At 34.7% G+C, this 22,919-nt stretch overlaps 2 protein-coding genes across 2 annotated transcripts in view; one reads left to right on the top strand and one right to left on the bottom strand.

Moving 5' to 3' along the window:
• Positions 1-22,919, top strand: part of LOC136034175 (interaptin-like) — a 442,249-nt gene that overhangs the window by 113,962 nt on the left and 305,368 nt on the right. The window lies entirely within an intron of this gene.
• Positions 1-22,919, bottom strand: part of LOC136033629 (neurofibromin-like) — a 214,161-nt gene that overhangs the window by 140,065 nt on the left and 51,177 nt on the right. The window contains 3 exon segments of the mRNA XM_065714430.1: positions 3,881-4,033; positions 7,737-8,074; positions 12,697-12,803. Of these exon segments, the coding sequence (XP_065570502.1) occupies positions 3,881-4,033; positions 7,737-8,074; positions 12,697-12,803 (598 nt within the window).

Genomic DNA, 22,919 nt, shown 5'->3' with positions numbered 1-22,919 from the left:
GGTAATAGCCCCCCACCCCCCTCCCGACCCCTATTGGCGTCCTGACTAAGAAGCTGAGCAGTTATCTCTCATAAAAAAAGGAAAACTTTGATATGACTTCTAATGTACAACAATAACTGTACAAACAAGACCAAGGTCGTATCCAGGGAGTTGGGATTACAAGGCTTGAGCAGATCCCCCCTTGAATTTTTCCCCGACTCGTAAATAAGTAACAAAATGCATAAAAACAAACTTTGATACGTTTATACATATTAAATAAGGTAATTGATACACTAGTTTGGCTCGAGAACCATACATTGTATTTACTTAGTTTAGAATTTAATGTATTGCATAGGTATCTTCACATGCCCATCATAGGCACTGGGTCTCTATTTTTAGAGGATTTAAGGAATAAAGATCATTTAATGTTTTACCAGAATTATATAAATAGTTGAATTGATGATTCTGAATGTACTGCATAGTTATCAGCAATCTAAGTTATTATGGAGAGAAGGATAATTGGGAGTCTTTGTGCATGGAGCTTGTTGTTGCTGTTTTTTTTAGTTTTGGTGTCAAAGATTAAGTCCTGATACCTGTGGCAGCCCTGATCCCTACATTGGAGAAAAATAACATATCTAGGCAGGTGAGATGAAAAAAATCACACAAAAAATAGTGATGAAAAAGTAACAATGATAAAAAGGGTCAAAAATGACGAACAACTAAAAATAAAAAATACTGATGAAAAAAACTAAAAAAATAATAACACATCCAAGTAGATGAAGCCAGCACATCTATACAGTCCACCATCTTGTTTTAGACTTTTGTCCCGTCATAAACAACAGAATGAATTAGAAGCCCGAACATTAAACAAAATACTCAGATCCCATTAAAAAAGGAATGATTCCTAAACAATAGTAAATAAAATAAAACCAGATACATAGAAAACATTTCAAAGGAAAAACAAACAAAGGTCCTTTTCATGAGAGATCAAAGACTAAAAAGGAGATAACAAGTCCATAGAACATTAACAAAGACCTTAGTATCAGCAGGGAGAAAACATCAAAGCGTAGTAAAATAGACAATTGGCCTTAAAAAGATAGCTTACCTTGAGCTCTTGAATGACATTTTGCACAAGAGAACAAGAGCTAAGAGCTCATATGGCACTTGTGACGAAGCAAGAAGAGCTAAGTGCCAAGAGCTCATATGGTATGAGCTCTAACAGAATTCTAAGAACCAATAGATTGATTTAAAAGGAAAATCAGTGGCTTAATGCCGGTCGGGATTTAAAATAAGAGCTCTGAGTCACGATGTTCTTCTAAATATCAAAATTCATTAAGATCCGATCACCCACTCGTAAGTTATAAATACCTCATTTTTTTCTAATTTTTCCTCTCCCTTTAGCCCCCCAGATGGTCGAATCTGGGAAAACGACTTTATCAAGTCAATTTGTGCAGCTCCGTGACACGCCTACCAATTTTCATCGTCCTAGCACGTCCAGAAGCACCAAACTCACAAAAGCACTGAACCCCTCCCCCCAAGTCCCCCAAAGAGAGCGAATCCAGTACGGTTACGTATATCACGTATCTACGACATTTGCTTATTCTATCCACCAAGCTTCATCCCGATTCCTCCACTCTAAGCGTTTTCCAAGATTTCCGATTTCCCTCTCCAAATCGCCCCAATGTCAACAGATCTGGTCGGATTTGAAATAAGAGCTCTGAGACAAGAATTCGTTCTAAATATCAAATTTCATTAAGATCCGGTAACCCGTTCTTACGTTAAAAATACCTCAATTTTTCTAATTTTTCCAAATTATGAACCCCCAGCTCCTCCAAAGAGAACGGATCCGTTCCAATTATGTCAATCACGTATCTAGAACTTGTGCTAATTCTACCCAACAAGTTTTATCCCGATCTCTCCACTCTATGTGTTTCCAAGATTTCTGTTTCCCTCCTCCAACCCCCTATGTCCTCGGACCCAATTCGAGTCAAAAATGGAGCATCTGAGACATAAGATCCTTCTATATATAAAGTTTCATTAAGATATCCGATCACCTATTCGTAAGATAAAAATACCCCAATTTTCACGTTTTCCAAGAATTCCGGTTTCCCCCTCCAACTCCCCCCAATGTCACACAATCTGGTCGGAATTTAAAATAAGAGCTTTAAAGCACAAGATCCTTCTAAATATCAAATTTCATTGAGATCTGGTCACCCATTCGTAAGTTACAAATACCTCATTTTTCCGAATTACCCCCCCCCCCACTTTTTATTCTTCCCATCCAGTTCCATCCTGATCTCTCCGCTTTAAGTATTTTCTAAGATTTCCGGTCTCCCCCCAAGTGCCCCCCCCCCAATGACGCAGGATCCGGTTGAGATTTAAAGTAAGAGATCTGAGTTACGAGGTCTTTCTAAATATGAAGTTTCACAAAGATCCGATCTCTCCTTCGTAAGCTAAAAATACGTCATTTTTTCTAATTTTTCAGAATTTACCCTCCCCCCCCCGAATAGAACGGATATTTTCCAATTATGTCAATCGGTATCTAAGACTTCTGCTTATTTTTCCCACCAAGTTTCATCCCGATCCCTCCACTCTAAGCGTTTTCCATGATTTTAGCCCCCCCCCCAAACTCCCACCAATGTCACAACATCCAGTCGGAATTTAAAATAATAGCTTTGAGACACGATATCCTTCTAAATGTCAAATTTCATTGAGATCCGATCACTCGTTCGTAAGTTAAAAATACCTCATTTCAAAATTTTTTTTTAGAATTAACCCCCCCCCCCCAACTACCCCAAAGAGAGCGGATCCGTTCAGGTTATGTCAATCATGTATCTAGGACTTGTGCTTATTTTTCCCACCAAGTTTCATCCCAATCCCTCCACTCTAAGTGTTTTCCGAGATGTTAGGTTTCCCCCTCCCAACTCCCCCCCCAATGTCACCAGATCCGGTCGGGAGTTACAAAAAGAGCTCTGAGACACGATATCCTTCCAAACATCAAATTTCATTGAGATCTGATCAACCGTTCGTAAGTTAAAAATACTTCATTTTTTCTATTTTTTCCGAATTAACCGGCCCCCCACTCCCCTCATATGGTCAAATCGGGAAAACGACTATTTCAAATTTAATCTGGTCTGGTCCCTGATAAGCCTGCCAAATTTCATCGTCCTAGCTTACCTGGAAGTCCCTAAAGTAGCAAAACCGGGACCGACAGACAGACAGACCGACAGAATTTGCGATTGCTATATGTCACTTGGTTAATACCAAGTGCCATAAAAAACCATATTATTGGAATCAGGGATGTTTATATACGTTGACATTTTGCAGAGTTTGACAGGTGGACGGGGCAAAGTTGGAGCTAATTTTCTCATATTATGTGACATTCACATACGTTGATATTTTGCAGAGTTTAACAGGTGGAGGGGGCAAAGTTGGAGCTAATTTTCCCAAATTATGTGAAAACGACAGTGAAAATGAAAAATGAGCCAAATAGTACCATAAGGGTAAAGAAAGGCTTTGATAAAGAAATTCCCATTGTGAGCCTTTAGGGATACACGAGTGAACACTGTCAAAACTTTTGGGTGGTGGTGGGCTATTTATTGGAAGTTTATGGCTGGATAACTAATGATGGAAATGGAAACAACCTGGCTTATTTTTTTCAAAATGGCTTTATTTGGTATTACGAGCCAGCTGCTGATGAGAAATAAAAATAAGCACACCAGAAAAAAAAATTAATAAGCACACACAAAGATTTTAACAGAAATAACCTCCTTACGCAGTTTGGCAGTTTTTGCAGTAGCGGGCACCAAATTTAAAGAAAAAACGTGGGTGAATAATCAGCATAAATAAATAAAAACAAACCGTACCAAAATAGACAATTGGCCTTAAAAAGATAACTTACCTTGAGCTCTTGAATGACATTTTGCACAAGAGAAAAAACCACATTATTGGAATCAAGATTGTTTATATACGTTGACATTTTGCAGAGTTTGACACAGGTTACTGCAGCGGCTTCTGTGAGCTGACGGCTACTAGTATGGGGGTTCAGCGCTTTCTGGAACAAAAGTAGGCAATGTTCTTTTTTTTGAATCATGTCATGAACTGTATTTAATTTTTTGACCAAAAAAATTTATACAAATTTGAGCTCAAGTAAAATGAAATGTGCATTGGAGGAATTGTTATGACTTTTTTGCTTGACTGTATTTTACAACCCTTATGTAAAATATTATGTAAAATAGTTTATTAAAATATTACACAAAATCAAGTGATCTTATGACTGGCAACTAATAGTATGCGGATTCAATGCTTTCTAGAACAAGAGTAGGCGAATTGATTAGCTTAGTAACAAACCCTGAGCCTTTAAGCAGGCTTTAAGCAGCCTCGCAAAAAAGCAAAAATGTCAATTTCAGTTCAATGTCAGCTATAAATTTTTTGCATGAAGTTACCAGAGTTTGGTCTACGGTTACTGGCTACTATGGTCACTAGGCTACCTGCCTATGGTTACACCTTTTCCAACTTTATTTACGTGTACAGAATAACAGTCGAAAGAGGGATAAATCCTTTTATTAGACAGTTAAAACAATGAAAAAATCTCTGGATATTTCGGTCACATACACAGTGACCGTCATCAGTAGTTATCTGTTCATAGTTTACGGTTTATCTGCTGATGACGATCACAGTGTATGTGATCAAAATATCCAGAGATTTTGTCATTGTTGACACTATCAAATAAAAAATGTATCCCTATTTGAACTATTATTTGTACATTGGGGAAGGGCAGTGTGATCTTCGAAAATACATGTTATCTATGTGTTTTATGTACGTCACCAGGTGTCTGTTGGTCTTCAGGTCCATGTGTGTCTATTGGGTTTAAGCTACACCTAGTCTGTGAAAACTATTTCATGCAGTAATTTTTACAAGCAACTATGTTTGATTGGCATTATACCAAAAGGACAAAATTAATATATTCACAGAAACGATTTTATAAATGCAGTTTACCTCAAAAAGAGAGTAAAAAGCACTCAAAATGCCTATTAAAATAAGAACTATATAAAACCTTTTTGTGTTAAAAACATTTATAAAGACAGAAATATATTTTATCCTTTTTCAGTCTTATGCAAGCTATGATGGTAAAGGTTAAAGATAGGTTAGATTATGTTTATTTAGATTAGGTTAGGTTAAATTTGGTAATAAATAACAGAAATGGGTTAAAAATCTAACCAAACCTAATCTAACCTATCCTGTCATTATCAAACCTTGCATTAAATTGAAAAAGTTGATTGACAACGCTGACAAAATCACCTGTGAATATCGGCATTCACGAATTTCGAATATTCACAGAAACATACATATATATATATATATATATATATATATATATATATATATATATATATATATATATATATATATATATATATATATATATATATATATATATATATATATATATATATATATATATATATATATATATATATGTATATATATTCTCCCAGTGGTATGAGATTTATTTAGCTAACATCAAAATAAAAAAAAGCTAATGTTTCCCGAAATGCCACTAAAATTATTAATTTCCAGTAAATTTTGACACATAACCTTCAGTTTATGCATTAATTTACATAGATCATGAAAGCTTAAGTGAAACAAAAGGGGTAGTATGAAATTTTAAACACTTAGAAATCTTCACACAATCGATTTAAAAAATCAGTTTTTTTCTTGATTATAACCAGATTAAGCAAAGCTTAAAATTCTAATTACTACTTTAAGCTAAATTTAGTCTTCTACATTCCGAAATTGTAGTTTCAATTCTGTGTGGGTTTTAGTCTATGAAGATGGTCCCCTTTGCATTGCTTTTTTTCTATTGCTGGATCTTTTGTCTCGTTTTTTTTTTTTTTTTTTTTTAGCTAACAGCGCTGACTAAATCTAAGGAGAAGAAAAAAGTATTTCGAATATTCACCGGCGAATATCAACATTAACAAATTTCGATCATCAGTCGGTAACATTCTAGATTACGGCACCTCAAAAGGATTAAATATTAATCCTTTTAATCAAAGAGATTAAGGATTATTTAAAGTTTTCAAAGTTGTAGTGTTTTCTTTTAGTTTCTTATGAATCTTAGGGATAGACTATATATGGGACTATCAAGGAGATTGGGGGTGCATTGTCAGAACCGTGAGTACAATATTTGGAAATGGCATAAAATAAAGATTCTCATAATACTATTTTTATTACATTACCATCCTTCCTTCTTAGGAGGTCCTTGTCTAGAATGTTCCCCAGGAATAAAAGCTTATATATTGTAGAACTAAAGTTACAGGCCTTCCAAAAAACTGGAACTAAATCTAGTTCGAATTTTATATTTTGTTCAAAGGAAGTTTTTTTCTCAGTAGGCCTTTGTCTAAAATGTTTAACAGGAATATAAGTTTAAATATTGTAGAAATAAATTTATAGGAATTCGCGAAAAATTGAATTGGATAAAACCCAACTTTTAAATTACCATCTCCTTTCTAGTTTACCCTCAATTCTAGTCTCCCCATCAATTCTATCTCTTCCTCTTCTATTAAAGAAGAGAAAGATCGAAGCTGCTTTTGCACTATGGACAGAATTTTCCACACTTGCAACAAGTTTTTCACACGGGGACAAATCTGTAGAACTATGATTATCATCGCCTAAAACCATCAGAATCATCAGAAGCAACCTGCTCAAAACTTAAAAATGTGGAATAAAGATGAATATTCATGCTCTGGTCGAGTGTGAAAGCCATTCTAGGAAAAGCATATTTACTTATTTTAAAAGTTTTTAAGCGCTCAAGGCAGTATTCAGGGAATTGATCTCCCCACATACGTTTGTGCGAAATAAATTTTGATACGTTTTTTAAAGTTTTTTGTGCCGCCCTTCCCCCGAAAAAATCTCCCCTAACAAAAATCTTGGATACAGCCCTAGCTTCACACTGAATTTTCCATAACATAACAAAATTTGCAAGACGAGAAACTCTATGTAGAGCTCGAGTCTACTTGGTGCTACCTACCTAATGGACAAAATTCGCTCCGCAAGATTACATAACTTTACGTAAAATCTTATTATATATGTTATGCGGCGAAGTGTGAAAGCGCTATCAGAATGAACACAATCCTTTCATAAATAACAAATTTTCAACAGATATGATCTCCAAAACGCTTTAATTAATCTCACCCTACATGTCATATTATAAAATTAAAGTTATTAAACTAGAACAAAATTATACAGTATTAAAAAAACAACCAAAATTAAATGGAATTAAAAACGAATTTTGAAAAAGTATGAAAGGATTCGCAGTTAGACCACAATTTAGTGAGAAAGGAGGGACGATTGAAAACTTGTCAAAATAGGGAGTTCATAAACACCAATTTAGAATTTATCAATTGAAGTCATAAATTTACAAACACCAATTTCAGTTTCTATTGATCTCTTGAAGGCTAAAAGAAGAGTGTCTAACCAGGGTTGCCACCCAGTGAAAAATCCCTCAAATATATTTTAGTGATTTTTTTCAAAAATCTAGTGATTTGTGCGCTGATTTAGTATTTTTTTTTTTTTAGGAAATATAAAAAAATCACCAGAAATAGCGATAAATCACTAGAAGTGGCAACCCTGTGTCTAAATAACAGCTTGTTAACTTCACACTTGATCGAGTATAAAGAATTATCTCCTGTAAAAGATCTCTTTGGCGCTAACTTTCAAAATTACAAAGCGTTAGAAAAACTGCACAAGCTATTTACCTTGACAGAGTCGATGAAACTCTTTTTCTTCGTGTGTTTAGGTGAACACGGAGCACCTTGGTCAGCGTTTATTACCTCTTCAAGAACTTTTGGTGAAATAACTAATAGCATAATCTGCAACGGCCAAACAGCTGCCTTTCGTTTATTGCTTTCAGCGAAGCTGTCAAGAAGATCAAATAGGCTATCACAACATTTGGCCAAATCCTCATTCGGTGTCTTTTGTAAGTCAGCAAATTCTTGTGGATACGTGTCCATCCAATTCCAAATTGCTTTCTCAAGAGAAAACATTAATGTTAAGTGTACGTGTTTCCGCAGTACTCTGAATTTAGAGATGGACTCTGTAAATATTCCACAATATTAGTTTCTCTAAAGGAGAGTTTAAGCCAGACCAGGAGGGGACGATTTTGGAGGACAAACACGGATAGCATTTTTCCAAATAAGCCATTTAGGCAGCTACTTAAACCTTTATTTAGGTAGGGGAAGGGGAGGGAGTGTCAAAAATCTCCAATAGTAAATTGGTAATGCAACAATTACCCTACTTTCGGAATAGTTAAATTGTAACAATTTGAAAAGACTATTTATATTTACTCACTTAAGGTATGTAAGAAAGTCGATTCCGATTGGTGGATTATTTTTAATTGACCAATCATAAGCCACTTTAAATTCTTACGTTAACTAGCTTACGTAAATGAATGAAAATGTGCATCCGGCATAAAACAGACAATCTTCAGATTTGACACTTGCAATGCCAAAATATCGATCGATTAAAAAATAATTTTTTTATCCTTCTTCCCCAATCTTCAGCAGAAAAACAATATATTGTCTGCAGAACCTGACAACTAGCTCAGAAGTAAAGCAATAATTACTTTAACGTGGGTAAGACCATCCTATGTAGGGTTTTTAAGGGCAGATCTGGTCTTTCCGATGACATCTATTTTTAATAGAATTTTTTATCTAATCGTCGTTTTAGATCTAAATCTAATCTTATCCTATCTCTAATCTTATTAATCTAATCTTTAATCTAAACTCTAATCTATTCTCATCTATAGAAATAACATTTAAAATCACCGTTTTAGATCAAAAATACTTTTTCACTTTTTCAAATCGCTTCAGACCTGTGATTAATATAATTAATATAATTAAATAAATAATTAAAAGATTCATATAATTAATGATATTATATTATATAATTAATTTATATTATATTATATTATATTATATTATATAATTAATAGATTAATATAATTAAAGTCAAGCCGGAAAACTCCTGTAATTGTGATTCATACCCAGCTTCCTAAAGGGGTAGCCCTTGAGATAAATACAAACAAGAAACTGATATGGTTAACCTCTAGTGGCCTTTTGCCGCGATTTTTATAAAAAATTAGTAGTAATTTAGTTATTCAATATTAGTTCTTAGTATCATAAACTGAATCTTCTAACGAATAGCAAACCTTAACGAGCTTAACCCAATACTTATTAGAGAAAAGAATAAGGAAAACATAAAAAAAGACAATATAGATACAATTTAGATATATTCTTTCTGAAATGGAAATTGTTTAGATGAATGAAGGAAGTAGTTAGACTTTATACATTCATAGAAAAAATATAAGCATTTCACATGAACTTCAGTTATACTGTTTTCAGTAACGTAGGGCGCCAAATTTCAAAAAAACAAAATGAGGGTAAGAAAATCACCACGAAATAAGCTAAAACATATGAGACCAAACAGCTGAAGCAAGAATAGCTTCCCTTTGAAGACGAAGCTATCTTTGGGTATCAACCAACTGTATATGTTTGGAATCTCATGGATAAAAACCGTTGTCAAATTAACTTATTAGCTCTGCTTTTTCATTTTGACGGTTCAAAGTGGCAACACTGGCGAAAATGTGGTACTATCATTAGAATTGCTTAAGATTAAAACAAAAAAAGCTTCAGAAAATCCTATTTTCCCGCGATGGACAGACCTATAAAAAGGGTTTCTGAACCAAATTTTGATGCTATGAATAGACCTAAGACGGGTTCAGGGGCGAAGCTTCTTTTCTAACTTTCTTCCTTGAAATGCCATATACTACTTCACAGATTGTTTTCTAAATGGTTTCTAAAAAGAATTAGACAAAAATTATTGTATTTTAATGTTTTTATTTGGCACTTCAAGTCATTAAAATCTATAGAAAGTGTTTTAAATTAAATTTTTTTTTTAAAAATCTCGATACCCGTGAATATTTGATTTCTAACTGTCTCTCCAGAAGCAATAATAAGTGCTTGCAATGCTTCAAGATTTAATACGGTGCAGACATTGTAAATACAGATTCTATTAATGCGAAATTGCGATAGGAAATATCATGGCAGAGTTCCAAATCTTCATTAACAGTTATTCCCTCTGAAATCTCCAGCCTCTTAAAATCACACTCAACAAGGCAAATACGAGATTTAGATTAGATATTGCACAAGTTACATAGATTTCAATCTATAGTTTCTAGACCTTGCTGATAAAAGAATATCCCAAATGAGATTTGAAAGAGCAGATAAAGAGTATATATATATATATATATATATATATATATATATATATATATATACAAGATATATGTTTTATATGAGTAAAACAAGAAAAAAGAACGAAAAGAAAGAAACAAACTAACAAGACAGCTTTAAGTAAACACATTTACAAAACACGGAAAATGGAATATAAGACAGACAGCACTGTAGATGAAGTATGTAGACAGTCAGACAGACCACTAAGAGCTTTTACCCGATCATGATGCGCTCGGGCAGCAGTATTAAAATTTTATATAATTTATTATGTAATACACATATATTCTCTATACAAAGATTGCCGGCTAGATGCCTTCTATGTAAGTACAACCAGTTGTATGAGACTTATTCAGCTATAATTAAAAAAAGCGAAAAAAAAAACTAAGAGTTTTCAAAATAACACCAAAATAATTTTACTCTCACCAAGTGATGCACAGCATATCCCAAATAAGATTTGTAAGAGCCTTTGAAGCCGAGTTAAAGCCATTTGAACCAAAACTTTTTGCGAAAATTTTCTGAAGCGCAAAATTCTAAATTTGAATATGGCTGAAGGATTTGAAGTAAAGCAGGATGACTAGTTTCTATGGTGTTAACACTGATAGCGAATTCTCTTGGTTGTGTTTTCAGAAACTGGGTTTGAACTGCGCTTTGAGTGGGTTTCACAAGAGAGTTCTCAGGTTCTTCGTGCTCAGTCAAGCCAAACTTAGAGTTTTCATCTTTCGAATTCCAGGCGTGTTGGACACTGGTTCTTCAAAATTTTAACACACCAGAATGGCAAAGTTGAACACGGGTTCTGAGAAGACCTAAATCTGTGTTGAACACGGTAGTAAATCGATAATCTAAGAAACCCGTGTCGAACTCCGTGTTGGATGTGGGTTGCCTGAAAACAGACCTCTTGTTGGGTTCGAATAAGCATCTCCAGAGACAGACTAGCCTACTAGTCTATTCTGAGACGCTTTTCTTCTTCTTCTGCTTAAGGTATGGGATCCCTGAATTCCAAGGACAGGTTATTTCACTTTTTTTTTCAAGATTGTTTCTTTTTATTTCCCACCCGATTAATAAGTTTTGAGAGATGTTAGCAAAAAATGTTACGTAGCCATTGCTTCCATGAATTAACTGAAATTTGTTAGCTAAAAATAAACAATGAAATAAGCCTGAAATCACTCTGAACATCAAAATAAAAATGTTTTTTGAAACTCTGCCCATATTAGATTCGTTCTTAGCTGAAGACAGCGGTTTTCATTTAGTTTTTCAAAATTATGAAGCTTCAAGGACAGTACCACATTTTCACCATTGTTGCCACGTTGAATTGTGCAAAACTATAAGCAAAATTAATTAATTAAATTTGACGTTATTTCGCAAAACACCGCTGTTAATGTTGTGAGCTTTTTTTTTTTTGTCTGTTCCGTCATTCTAAATCGTTCAAATTTTTCAATTAACTACTTAATGTGTTGTCATTACAGTTTATTCCATATACACTTCACACTCCGGTGTCGAGAATCATAATTTATTATAATTATATTATATAATTATAATCTTGGTTTTCTTTTGTTGACGCTGAGTCTTTCCATTTTATACCGTTACTATTACGTTTTCTACATTATTTGTATACTGTTACCGTTTTATACTGTTACCGTTTTATACTGTTACTGTTACGTTTTATAGAGTAATGTGTTGCCATTGCAGATGACTATCTATGCGGTGACTATATGACTATCTAGTTGTTCAAAAAGAATTGAATATTTATGAACAGATAGCTTTTTATTTTGACAATACTTTTTAATCGAATGTACAAACAAGAGGTCAAAAATGAAGAGGCATGTATCCTTAATAAATATTTAGTAAGTTAGGATATAAGGATAAAAAAGATAATTAGCCTTAAATTACCATCTAATATTCGAGAGTTGAATGTACCTGACTTTATTTCGAACCTGAATTTATTTAATTTTATTTACTTATATTGAAAAAGAGGGTGACACCTAAAAAAGGCTGAGAGACGATGGAGTAAAGCATCATCAATAGAATACTATAACCGTCAAAAACAATTTTTAGACTATCTAAATAAGACACTTTAATTTGTTTCACTTTAGAAATGAGCTTGCAGTTCGTCATATTTTTAACAGCGTCTACGTTTTAAAATTACAATCAAAATCAATAGAGCCTGGAGGACCTCCAGGCTCATAAAAATCCCTCCAAAAAAGTCCAAAAATTTCCCAAATTTCTTGGCACTTACCTAAACTATTCAATCGTTTTTTTTGTAAAATTCTTCAGAATTTCACACTAGAAAAAATTCTGCGGAAATGACTGCACCTCTGGTTAGTTTTATACTTTTAGATAAGGTAAGAATACTTTAGTAATTTATTAGTACAACAGAGTTTATAGTAGGTAAATAATAATAATAATAAAAAAAAATCGAAACCCAAACCTTGAAAGATCTTCACCAAGCGTAAAATATCAACGTTGATGTACTGAATGAGTTCAATATCACTTAAGTCAGGGCTTTCATCGCTGCAACTGCTTAGCTCTTGAAGTCTAAAAAAATACATAAATATTAAGCTTAAGGCCATGCGATACCTTAACAATCATTACACGAGCTTCAGTGTCGGCTGACCATTAAAAAGACAAGGGTCCATAGGCAAATTCTACCAGCAGACTAGCTATCATTGAAAGCTGTAGAGAATTTGTAATTTGGGTGTGAAGTTTGACTGAAAAGACACTCAAGTGATAAATCCTTGAAACTGATTTTTAGCGTCCCCCGAACAAGTATGCTAAAACATTCTGAAGACTGCCATTTCCTGAACTTAAACAAGAGCTAAAAGCTCATATGACACTTGTGACGAGGTCGAAAAAGCCAAGAGCCCATATGGTATGAGCTCTAGCAAAATTTTAAGAATCAATGGATTGCTTTAAAAGGAAAATCAGAGGCTTAATGCCGGTCAAGATTTAAAATAAGAGCTCTGAGTCACCGAAGTCCTTCTAAATATCAAAATTCATTAAGATCCGATCACCCACTCGTAAGTTAAAAATACCTCATTTTTTCTAATTTTTCTCTCCCTTCAGCCACCCAGATGGTCGAATCGGGGAAAACGAATTTAACAAGTCAATCTGTGCAGCTCCCTGACACGCCTACAAATTTTCATGGTTCTTGCACGTCCAGAAGCACCAAACTCGCCAAAGCACAGAACCCCACCACTTAACTCCACCAAAGAGAGCGGATGCAGTCCGGTTACGTCAATCGCGTATCTGCAACATTTATAAGCGTTTTCCAAGATTTCCAGTTTTCCCCTCCAACTCCCCCCAATGTTAAAAGATCTGGTTGGGATTTGAAATAAGAGCTCTGAGACATGAGTTCCTTCTAAATATCAAATTTCATTATGATCCGGTCACCCGTTCTTTAGTTAAAAATTCCTCAATTTTTCTGATTTTTCCGAATTAACAACCCATAGCTCCCTCAAAGAGAACAGATCCGTACCAATTATGTCAATCTCGTATCTGTAACTTGTGCTTATTCTTCCCATCAAGTTTCGTCCCGATCTCTCCACCCTAAGGGTTTTCCAAGATTTCCGGTTCCCAAGATTTCTGATTCCCCCTCCAACACTCTATGTCCCCGGATCCGATTCGAATTGAAAATGGAGCATCTGAGACATAAGATTCTTCTATATATCAAGTTTCCTTAAGATCCGATCACTCATTCGTAAGATACCTCGATTTTCACGTTTTCCAAGAATTTCGGTTTCCCCCTCCGACTCCCTTCAATGTCACCAGATTTGGTCGAGATTTGAAATGAGAGTTCTAAAGCACAAGCTCCTTCTAGATATCAAATTTCATTAAGATCTGATCACCCGTTCGTGAGTTAAAAATACCTCATTTTTTTCCAATTTTCCGAATGACTCCCCCCCCCCCCCCCGAACTCTACCAAAGAGAGCGGATCCGGTCCGGTTGTGTCAGTCACCTATCTTGGACTTTTGCTTACTTTTTCCACTAATTTCATCCTGATGTCTCCGCTCTAAGCGTTTTCCAAGATCCCCCCCCTAATGACACTGGATCCGATCGGGATTTAAAATAAGGGATCTGAGTTTCGAGGTCCTTCTAAATATAAAATATTTCATTAAGATACGGTCACTCTTTCGTCAGTAAAAAATACCTCATTTTTTCTAATTTTTTAGAATTACCCCCCCCCCCCACTCCCCCAAAGAGAGCAGGTCCGTTCCGGTTATTTCAATCCTGTATCTAGGACTTGTGCTTATTTTTCCCACCAAGTTTCATCCCGATCCCTCCATTCTAAGCGTTTTCTAAGATTTTAGGCCCCCCAACTTCCCCTTCACCAGATCCGGTCGGGATTTAGAATAAGAGCTCTGAGACACGATATCCTTCTAAACATCAAATTTCATTAAGATCCGATCACTCCTTCATAAGTTAAAAATACCTCATTTTTTAATTATTCAGAATTAACCCTCCTCCCCAAACTCCCCCAAAGACAGCGGATCCGTTCCGGTTATTTCAATTACGTATCAAGGACTTAAGATTATTTTTACCACCAAGTTTCATCCCAATCCCTCCACTCTAAGCGCTTTCCAAGATATTAGGTCCCCTCTAACTCCCCCCAATGTCACCTGATCCAGTTGGGATTTAAAAGTAGAGCTCTAAGACACGATATTCTTCCGAAAATCAAATTTCATTAAGATCCAATCACTCCTTCGTAAGTTAAAAATACCTCCTTTTTTCTAATTTTCAGAATTAACTCTCCCCCCCCCCCACCCCAGCTCCTTAAAAGAGAGCGGATCCGCTCCGTTTATGTCAATCATGTATCTAGGACTTTTGCTTATTTTTTCCACCAAGTTTCATCCCGATCCCTCAATGCTAAGCGTTTTCCGTGATTTTAAGTCCCCCCCCGTCAATTTCTCCCAATGTCACCGGATCCAGTCAGAATTTAAAATAAGAGCTCTGAGACACAATATTCTTCCAAACTTCAAATTTCATTAAGATCCGATCACTCCTTCGTAAGTTAAAAATACCTAATTTTTTTTAATTTTCAGAATTAACCCCCTCCCCAACTCCCCCAAACAGAGAAGATCAGTTCCGGTTATGTCAGTCACGTATCTAGGACTTCTGCTTATTTTTCCCACCCAGTTTCATCCCCATCCCTCCATTCTAAGCATTTTCCAAGATTTTAGCCCCCCCCCCAACTCCCCCCAATTTTAGCGGATCTGGTAGGGATTTAAAATAAGAGCTCTGAGACACAATATCCTTCCAAACATAAAATTTCATTAGGATCCCGTCACCTGTTCGTAAGTTTAAAATACTTCGTTTTTTCTATTTTTTCCGAATTAACCGACCCCCCCCCCCCCAGATGGTCAAATCATGAAAACGACTATTTCTAATTTAATCTGGTCCGGTCCCTGATACGACTGCCAAATTTCATCATCCTAGCTTACCTGGAAGTGCCTAAAGTAGCAAAACCGGAGCAGACAGACCGACAGAATTTGCGATTGCTATATGTCACTTGGTTAATACCAAGTGCCATAAAAAACTGTTCCGTTTAACCAAAAAAAAACAAAATATAAAAGTTCCATTAAAACTAAGCACAAAAACTTTTTTTTCTCTATCTCCTGCAAAATAAAGGCAGTGTTAAATGATTTTTCTAAGATTTCCGGAAAAGAAAATATTTGCTTTTAGTTTTCTGTCATTTGTTCGGATATCTCATCCAAGTTCTATAAGATACGGCAAGACTGCCTAATCAATTCTAAATAGTTTGGCCACAAAAACTAAAAAAGTTTATAATGGCCAAGATAGGGCGATTCTATAACGTATCGTATGGCCGTAAATTAAACTTGAGGGCATCTAGGGATCGGAGCGCTGTTCCTGCTGCTCAGTAAAAGTCAAACTCCCAACTTATTCATTCTCAAGTTACAAGACAAACATAAATTAGCAGATCAGGCAATTAGGTTTCGTTGTTTGCCTCCTATTTGAAATACTGGAATGGAAAAGGTAGACGAATCAAGAAGCAGGTAGTGAGAGGTGAACACTCTATTTATAGTTCAAAAATCTGCAAGGTAATATTATAACTTATAGCTTTTTTTTGTAATACAAGATATTAAAAATCTGAACATACCCAGAATGCAGAGAGAAAGACGAAATACAGAATTCAATGTTGATTCACAATTCAAAGAAAAGGCAATGCTTCATCACTGGTCATGTTTCATCCCCGAAATTTTGGGAATCGCATGTTTTTTTTTTGTTTTTTTTTTTTTGTTTTTTTTTTTCTCGAACTTATATCTAAAGAGCCTGTTAGACGACAGGCATAAAATATACAATCAAAAGAAAAGCGGAAAAAATTATATTAAAAGAGACAAGCTTAGGTAAACATTTCGTTATTTTTTTCTGGGGAGGGGTATACCCACCTAACCCCCTTAGTTTGCGTAGATTTATTGGAGGGAATGGGAGTTATTTATTCTTATTCACTTTCAATTTTCAGAGATTCTTTCTCTCCCTTTCACTCCGAAAAATATGGAAGATAGAAGAATCTTTGATAGTTCAAATGATTTCATTTAATGAAATAATAATATTCGTTGAATGGATTTAGGGCAAGACAATTAGCCAACTTGATAAAAGTTTGTCTACAGTGAAGTAGACTGCAATTCCCGATCCCAATCCTCTAAATTTGGGGGTCTCCTTTAGCTTGACACTCTATATTAAGGGCAGTATCAGTAGGGCAGATGGGGCCCAACCTTGAAAATCTTACAACCTAGTGAAAACCAGAGTCAAACCAAATCTCAGGTATGGGCCGATTATGCTTGAAACCCTTCATCTGTAAATCTGTGAGCGTTCTTAGACTAATTAACTCTTCTAGATGCCACAATTGCCGACGCTACACCTTACATTACTGACCAAAGAGTACAGCTCTTACAAGAGTCGAAAATGGCGCTAGTGTCGACACAGAAACCACCAACGCTATCTAACGTTTCGAATTTCTTGGTATTTTTTCAGCGTAATAATAATATAAAATTACTTTAATTAGTGTAATAGTAAAACTAGTGTAGTGATGAGTGTCTGAGCTCAGCTACTGAAAAAAAAACATAACTACGAAGCTCGAAGAAAATACAAAAAACGCCAAGTACTTGATGGCGTTGATGTTTTTCGTCGACATTAGCAACAGTTTCCACTCTTATATGTTGCCCATACCCTTTTTGAAGACTTTAAACAGCATATCATCTAAAAGAGTACTTGTATTATGAATAAATAAGAAAAAATTATCAATGGACATCTGTATTCTTCTAATGTTTAGTTATTTGTTTTTCTAAGAGTACAGTCATAATATTGCTAGGAAACTCTCAGGCACCCGATTAAGTTATTTATGAATTCATCTTTACTAGATATTATTTAAGATAAATAGATGATTTGAAGTCGTTGCTATCTACTTGAAAAACTATTGCCTTAGAATATACGTAGTATTGCTTTTCCTTTTACCAAATCAAGAATCAATGTTATCTGAGAAATCTTTCCTGTTTCTAAAGAAGCAATTCTGCTAAAAATTACCACCAAAACGATGCAATTCTTCAAGAGATAGATAAGGAAGAACATTGGGAGAGCAACTTTCGATTCACATTAACTTAAAGTAAAAAGTATTGCTCAAAAATTCCAATCCTTATTCCAAAATTTTCTAAAGCCTTTTTCCAAAAGATATAATTCCTCGAGGGATGGTAAGAAAAAAAAACTGGGAAAACAATTTTTGATTCAGATAAACTTGAAAAAAATTGTATAAAAATCCTGACTCTAATTCCAAAAATTTTCTTACCCCTATTCCAAATGAAATGATCCTTAAAGGGATGGATGAGGAAGAAAATTAGGAAAGCAACTTTCGATTGAAATTAACTTTAAAAAGGAAAAAAAATGATTGCCCAATTGTAACCTCTATTCAAAAAATTCTAACGGGGTGGTAAGGAAGGAAGCAACTATATATGTATAAAAGATATATTTCCTAAAATGAACTTTCCAGGAAAAAGATATTGTGCACAATAAACCGTTTTTTCACTCATCACAGATTAAACGATCAGCCATCTAGTTAAACTATCAAGCTATTCGGTCGTGTACATTTTGCCATTTCTTAAACTTAACTACACACACACCATGAAAACATGACATGTCAAATAATGTTTGGTGGTGAATAAAAAATATTGGAAGGAATGTCAAAGGTTGTTTATCAAATGCAGGCTATTTTTTAAATGTAGAGTGAAAAAAAGAGACGCTAAGAAAAAGAAAAACCTCGAGTCAACCAAATTTTCGCATCGATAAGACCAGAAAGAAAGATGGAGAAGCAAGCAAAATGAAAATGAAAAAAAACTCGAATTGCTGAGTTTCCAGGGATTATTATCGTTACATTTTAAATGTTTTGTTTATTTCATTAGTTCTTTCGAGTCACCTTGATTATTATAGCCTGTCTTTAGAACTTTTACGGTTGGGGGATGGGGGAAGGATGCAGTTGCAAAACTCCTGCTTGAAGTCATTTTGTTCGTTCTAAGTTTTTATTTTTATATTCAATTGAATTTTTGATAGTGTGCTTTATCAATTTGTGTTATCTTTATGTTTGATATGATTTTATTTAATTTCTGTCCTCTTTGGGTGTCACTTATTCTTTAACAGTAATTTCTGGTCATTTTGAGCTTGAATTGTCATAGGACTTTATTTCTGCTGATCTTAGGTTCAATATGGCCATTACTTTTCTTCAAAAAACTTCTTTTTCGGAAATTTTTTTTTTGTGAATTAATGTCATATAAAGACGACTACATTTTTTCTTTTTTGTATTTCTGTTGTTTTAAGGCTAATGTTAAAAAAAAAAAAAAAGTTGACATGAGAAACTACTGTAGTATCATCCATGGCTGAAAAAGCTCTTCATTTTTATTAGAAAAAACTTCTTTTTCGCAGTTTTCTTTTTAAATTAATAAAACGTAAGAGAAGACTTAAAACGTAAGATGAGCATAATAAAACGTAACATAAACGTAAAACGTAAGATAAACATAATAAAACCTTATATAAACGTAAAACGTAAGATAAACATAAGAAAATGTAAGGTAAACGTAAAACGTAAGATAAATATAATAAAACGAAAGATAAACGTAAAACGTGAGATGAACGTAATAAACGCAAGATAAACGCAAAACGTAAATTAAACATAATAAAACTTAAAATCAACGCAAAACGTAAGATTAACATAACAGAACGTAAGATAAACTTAAAACGCAAGATGAACATTATAAAACGTAAGATAAGTAAACGTAAGATGCAGCTTTGCGTTGTTTGGTCCACGTGGTATCTTCCAAATTCATTATTAAATAAGTTCTGACTCGTTCTTATTCAGGATGTTTTGGCAGTTTCTACAGGGCTCTAAAACCATCTAACTTCCTTTCATAGCAACAGTGAACAATCCCAATTGTTTACACGAAATCAACTTCTGTTTGAGTTTCTTGCCCTCGGTTGTTATTGCAAAGTTATCATATTCATAACAGTAAATTGTTTTTACAATTGTTTACTTGTATTAACGAACTAAATCCAAGTAACGAACTAACGAACTAGAACCAAGTCAAACTTGAAGAGCGATTTTGAAAAATAAACGGGCAGAAATTAGCAATATGACATTGGTTCTTGTTAAATATCCCGGAAACACTCATGAAGTTTGATCTGTATGATCTGAGAAAAACCGGTTTGTCTTTCGCATTCGGTTATATTTAGCTTAGTCTCAGAGAGGACAACTACTATGCAAGTATATTTTAATCAAATATTTAACATATAGAGGTGGTTGCGTAACATATAGAGGGCAGCCTGCTTTCCATAATTTTCTGTTGCAGTTTCCATAAAATTGTTGCTAAAGTATTATATTTTCATCATATTTTGGTATATTTAATTATAATTAACCTAACTAATCATTATGATTAACCTAACTTCAATTCTTGAGTGTTTTCAGGATATTTAACACCCGACACGCACCGTAGACGTACCACGACGTCTTATACCTAAGACGAGAAGGAAATGTAATGGATAATGAAGCAACTTAGGACTCGCAAAACTAAATTAAATATTAAAAAAAAATTCCAGAGTAACTTTAGTAGTACTTTTTTTGTCCTGTTTTTTAATATAATCAAAATATGTTTCAATTATAGCAAAGCACAGATTTGTTAAAGAACAAACCAAAACTCGTAAATATTAGATATTAAAAAATCAAAATTGAAAAGCTAAGGCTTCCACGATTATGTTTGTTTCAAACAGAAAAAAGGGTGAAGTTCTTGGGCTTAGCTTTCAGTGTAAAAATTCGATTTATATAAGACCTGAAGTGAGGTCGAGACCGCTCACCAAAAAAAAAAAACAGACTAGGCAGAGCGCATTCACAGATCAAACTGCTTAAAGGTTTTTTCCCCTGTTTTTCTTCTTATTTTATAAAAGAGGAAATAATTCAAATATATACGCCTATTCAGTATAATCAGCAGTTAGTTTCGATATAATGGTTCAAAATAATTGGGTATTTACATGAAAATTTTACCGCAATTTCTCAACAAGTCTGTTTTACTGGTAATTCATCTGAGTACTCAACCCATATTTATAAAACGTATATATTTCGAATTATTGTCGAAAGCGAAATCTTTCTTATTACTAAAAAATGAAAACAAGATGTAGAATTTTTAACAATTTGAGCCTTTACGGCTAAAAACCCTTGCCGAAACCGAGTTTTCAACTTTCGTTTGTTTTATTTTTCCTTCTTTGACGAAAAGGAATGGGAAAACACCCGGGGGAGGATAACTTTAGATAAAGTTTTTCTTTAAGACACCCTAGTGATAAGGAAATTATGATTATGCTCCGAGTAGACAACAATAATTTTAAAAGTTAGAAGACGGAAGACTGTCTAAGACCCTCTCCTGATTGGTCTTTTTCTAAGCACTTTGACTTCTTTCGTTTTTTTCTGCATTTTTAAGAAGCGTAACGAATGCCGGAACACTGCGTTTTTTTCGCAATAAAAAGAAATGATTAAGACTAGGTGGTAGGATTTAGTAGTTGGAAGCAATTGGTAAAACCCTGTAAAAACTGTAAAATCCGGCTGAACTTACAGCCATTTAATCGAACGTGTTTCGGCGAAACGCCCTATTGTTGAGATAGCGGTAGTTTAGCGTGAATGACCGGATTTAACAGGTCTACGCGTTTCCATCGTGCAGAAAATTCCCCCAAACATATCCGATCAAAATGTTGAGATAGCATTTTGTTCAAAATACTCCGAAGGTCATATAACTATGCCTTCGGGTTTGACAGCCCCCTTTCAGCCCCCGGGACAAGGGCTGTATGCTCTGCAAGCTCCCCATTGTTAAGATAAAAGGTTTTTATGGGAAGGGTGATTGTATAATTTTAAATCCCTCTTGGTTTCTGAGGATATTTTTAGTCAACACTGTTGTTATGAAAATAAAGAGTAATATTAAAATCCAAGAATGGCAGAATTTATTCTGTATCAGAGGGGGGCTGCCCCTTCCTCAACCCCAATCTCTTCCTAATGGTCTTAGAAACTTTGGAAGATAATTAATCAATTGGAAATTGAGAGTTCTAGTTCTTTATAAGTTCAAAGAGATTGGAGACAAATCAGCCCATGTCCTAAAACATTTCTTTTTTAATCTAAGCCCCTTTGTTACCCCTTTGGACATTTGATCGACATTCTGAGGTACGTATTTTGTACTTTATCCGCATATTGGAGAACTTTCCAGGGGGGTGTGGAATTATCCAGAAAAAATTACCCAGAGGAGGGACTTTCCACGGGGGGGGGGCAAACTCTCTGGTTTGTCTCCACATGGATCCCTCTCCCACTTTCTGTGGAAATTGTAGAGCTTCCGCTTTAATTTACAATTAATTACGTGACAGAAGCACCCTAACTCTTCAAGAATTTTTAAGTGCTTAAGACTCAACTTAAGTCTCTTTAATCAGCGAATAATTCGCTATTTGCTTCCCCGAGCTAGGATAAAAGTTTTGCCATGAATTTGATGGCTGAAGGATTTAGATAGGGCGGTTTTGGAGTAATAGATAGGGCAGTTAGTCGTGAAGTCTTGTACCGAAGGGAACACAAATTCAGTCGGTAAAATGTCGCAGTAAAATTGCTGTGCACAAAACGAAAATGGAATTTATTCTACCGGTTCTTGTGATCTTGTGATCTATCGGTATCGGTACTTCTATCGGTATCGGTGCGTGAATGACCCCACCCCGAATGTGCAAAAGATCAGAGTCAAATATTTTGGAGCCGGACGTACTTTTATGGCAGCTGATTATATTCATGCTTGTATCACGAAGAAGATCAACAAAGAAGAGAATATCTACGATCTCAACCAATATGATGGAATCATTCAAAAGTCTCGGAAGTTCACTTCCACTAGCGTCTTGAAATTCAACAAGCTTTACGAGTTTTCAAAACTAGGAAAAGGGTCTCAAGTTAATTTCATAGAGATAGTTTTAGAACAGCAGAGCTCACATGACCTGACTGAATTCTCTAAAAACGTCCACTCCACATAAGGCTTACGTCTTGACAGAGAAATCTTAAACTTTTTTAAGCTCAGGAATCTCACTAGACGGAATCTCACTGGACGCTGACTCTACTTAAATATATGCCACATTTTACCACCGATTTTA

This window comes from Artemia franciscana, chromosome 12 (assembly GCF_032884065.1).
Source record: "Artemia franciscana chromosome 12, ASM3288406v1, whole genome shotgun sequence".
Classification (NCBI taxonomy): domain Eukaryota; kingdom Metazoa; phylum Arthropoda; class Branchiopoda; order Anostraca; family Artemiidae; genus Artemia; species Artemia franciscana.
The sequence above is the reverse complement of the archived record's forward strand: the minus strand, read 5'-3'. Positions and strand labels throughout refer to the sequence as shown.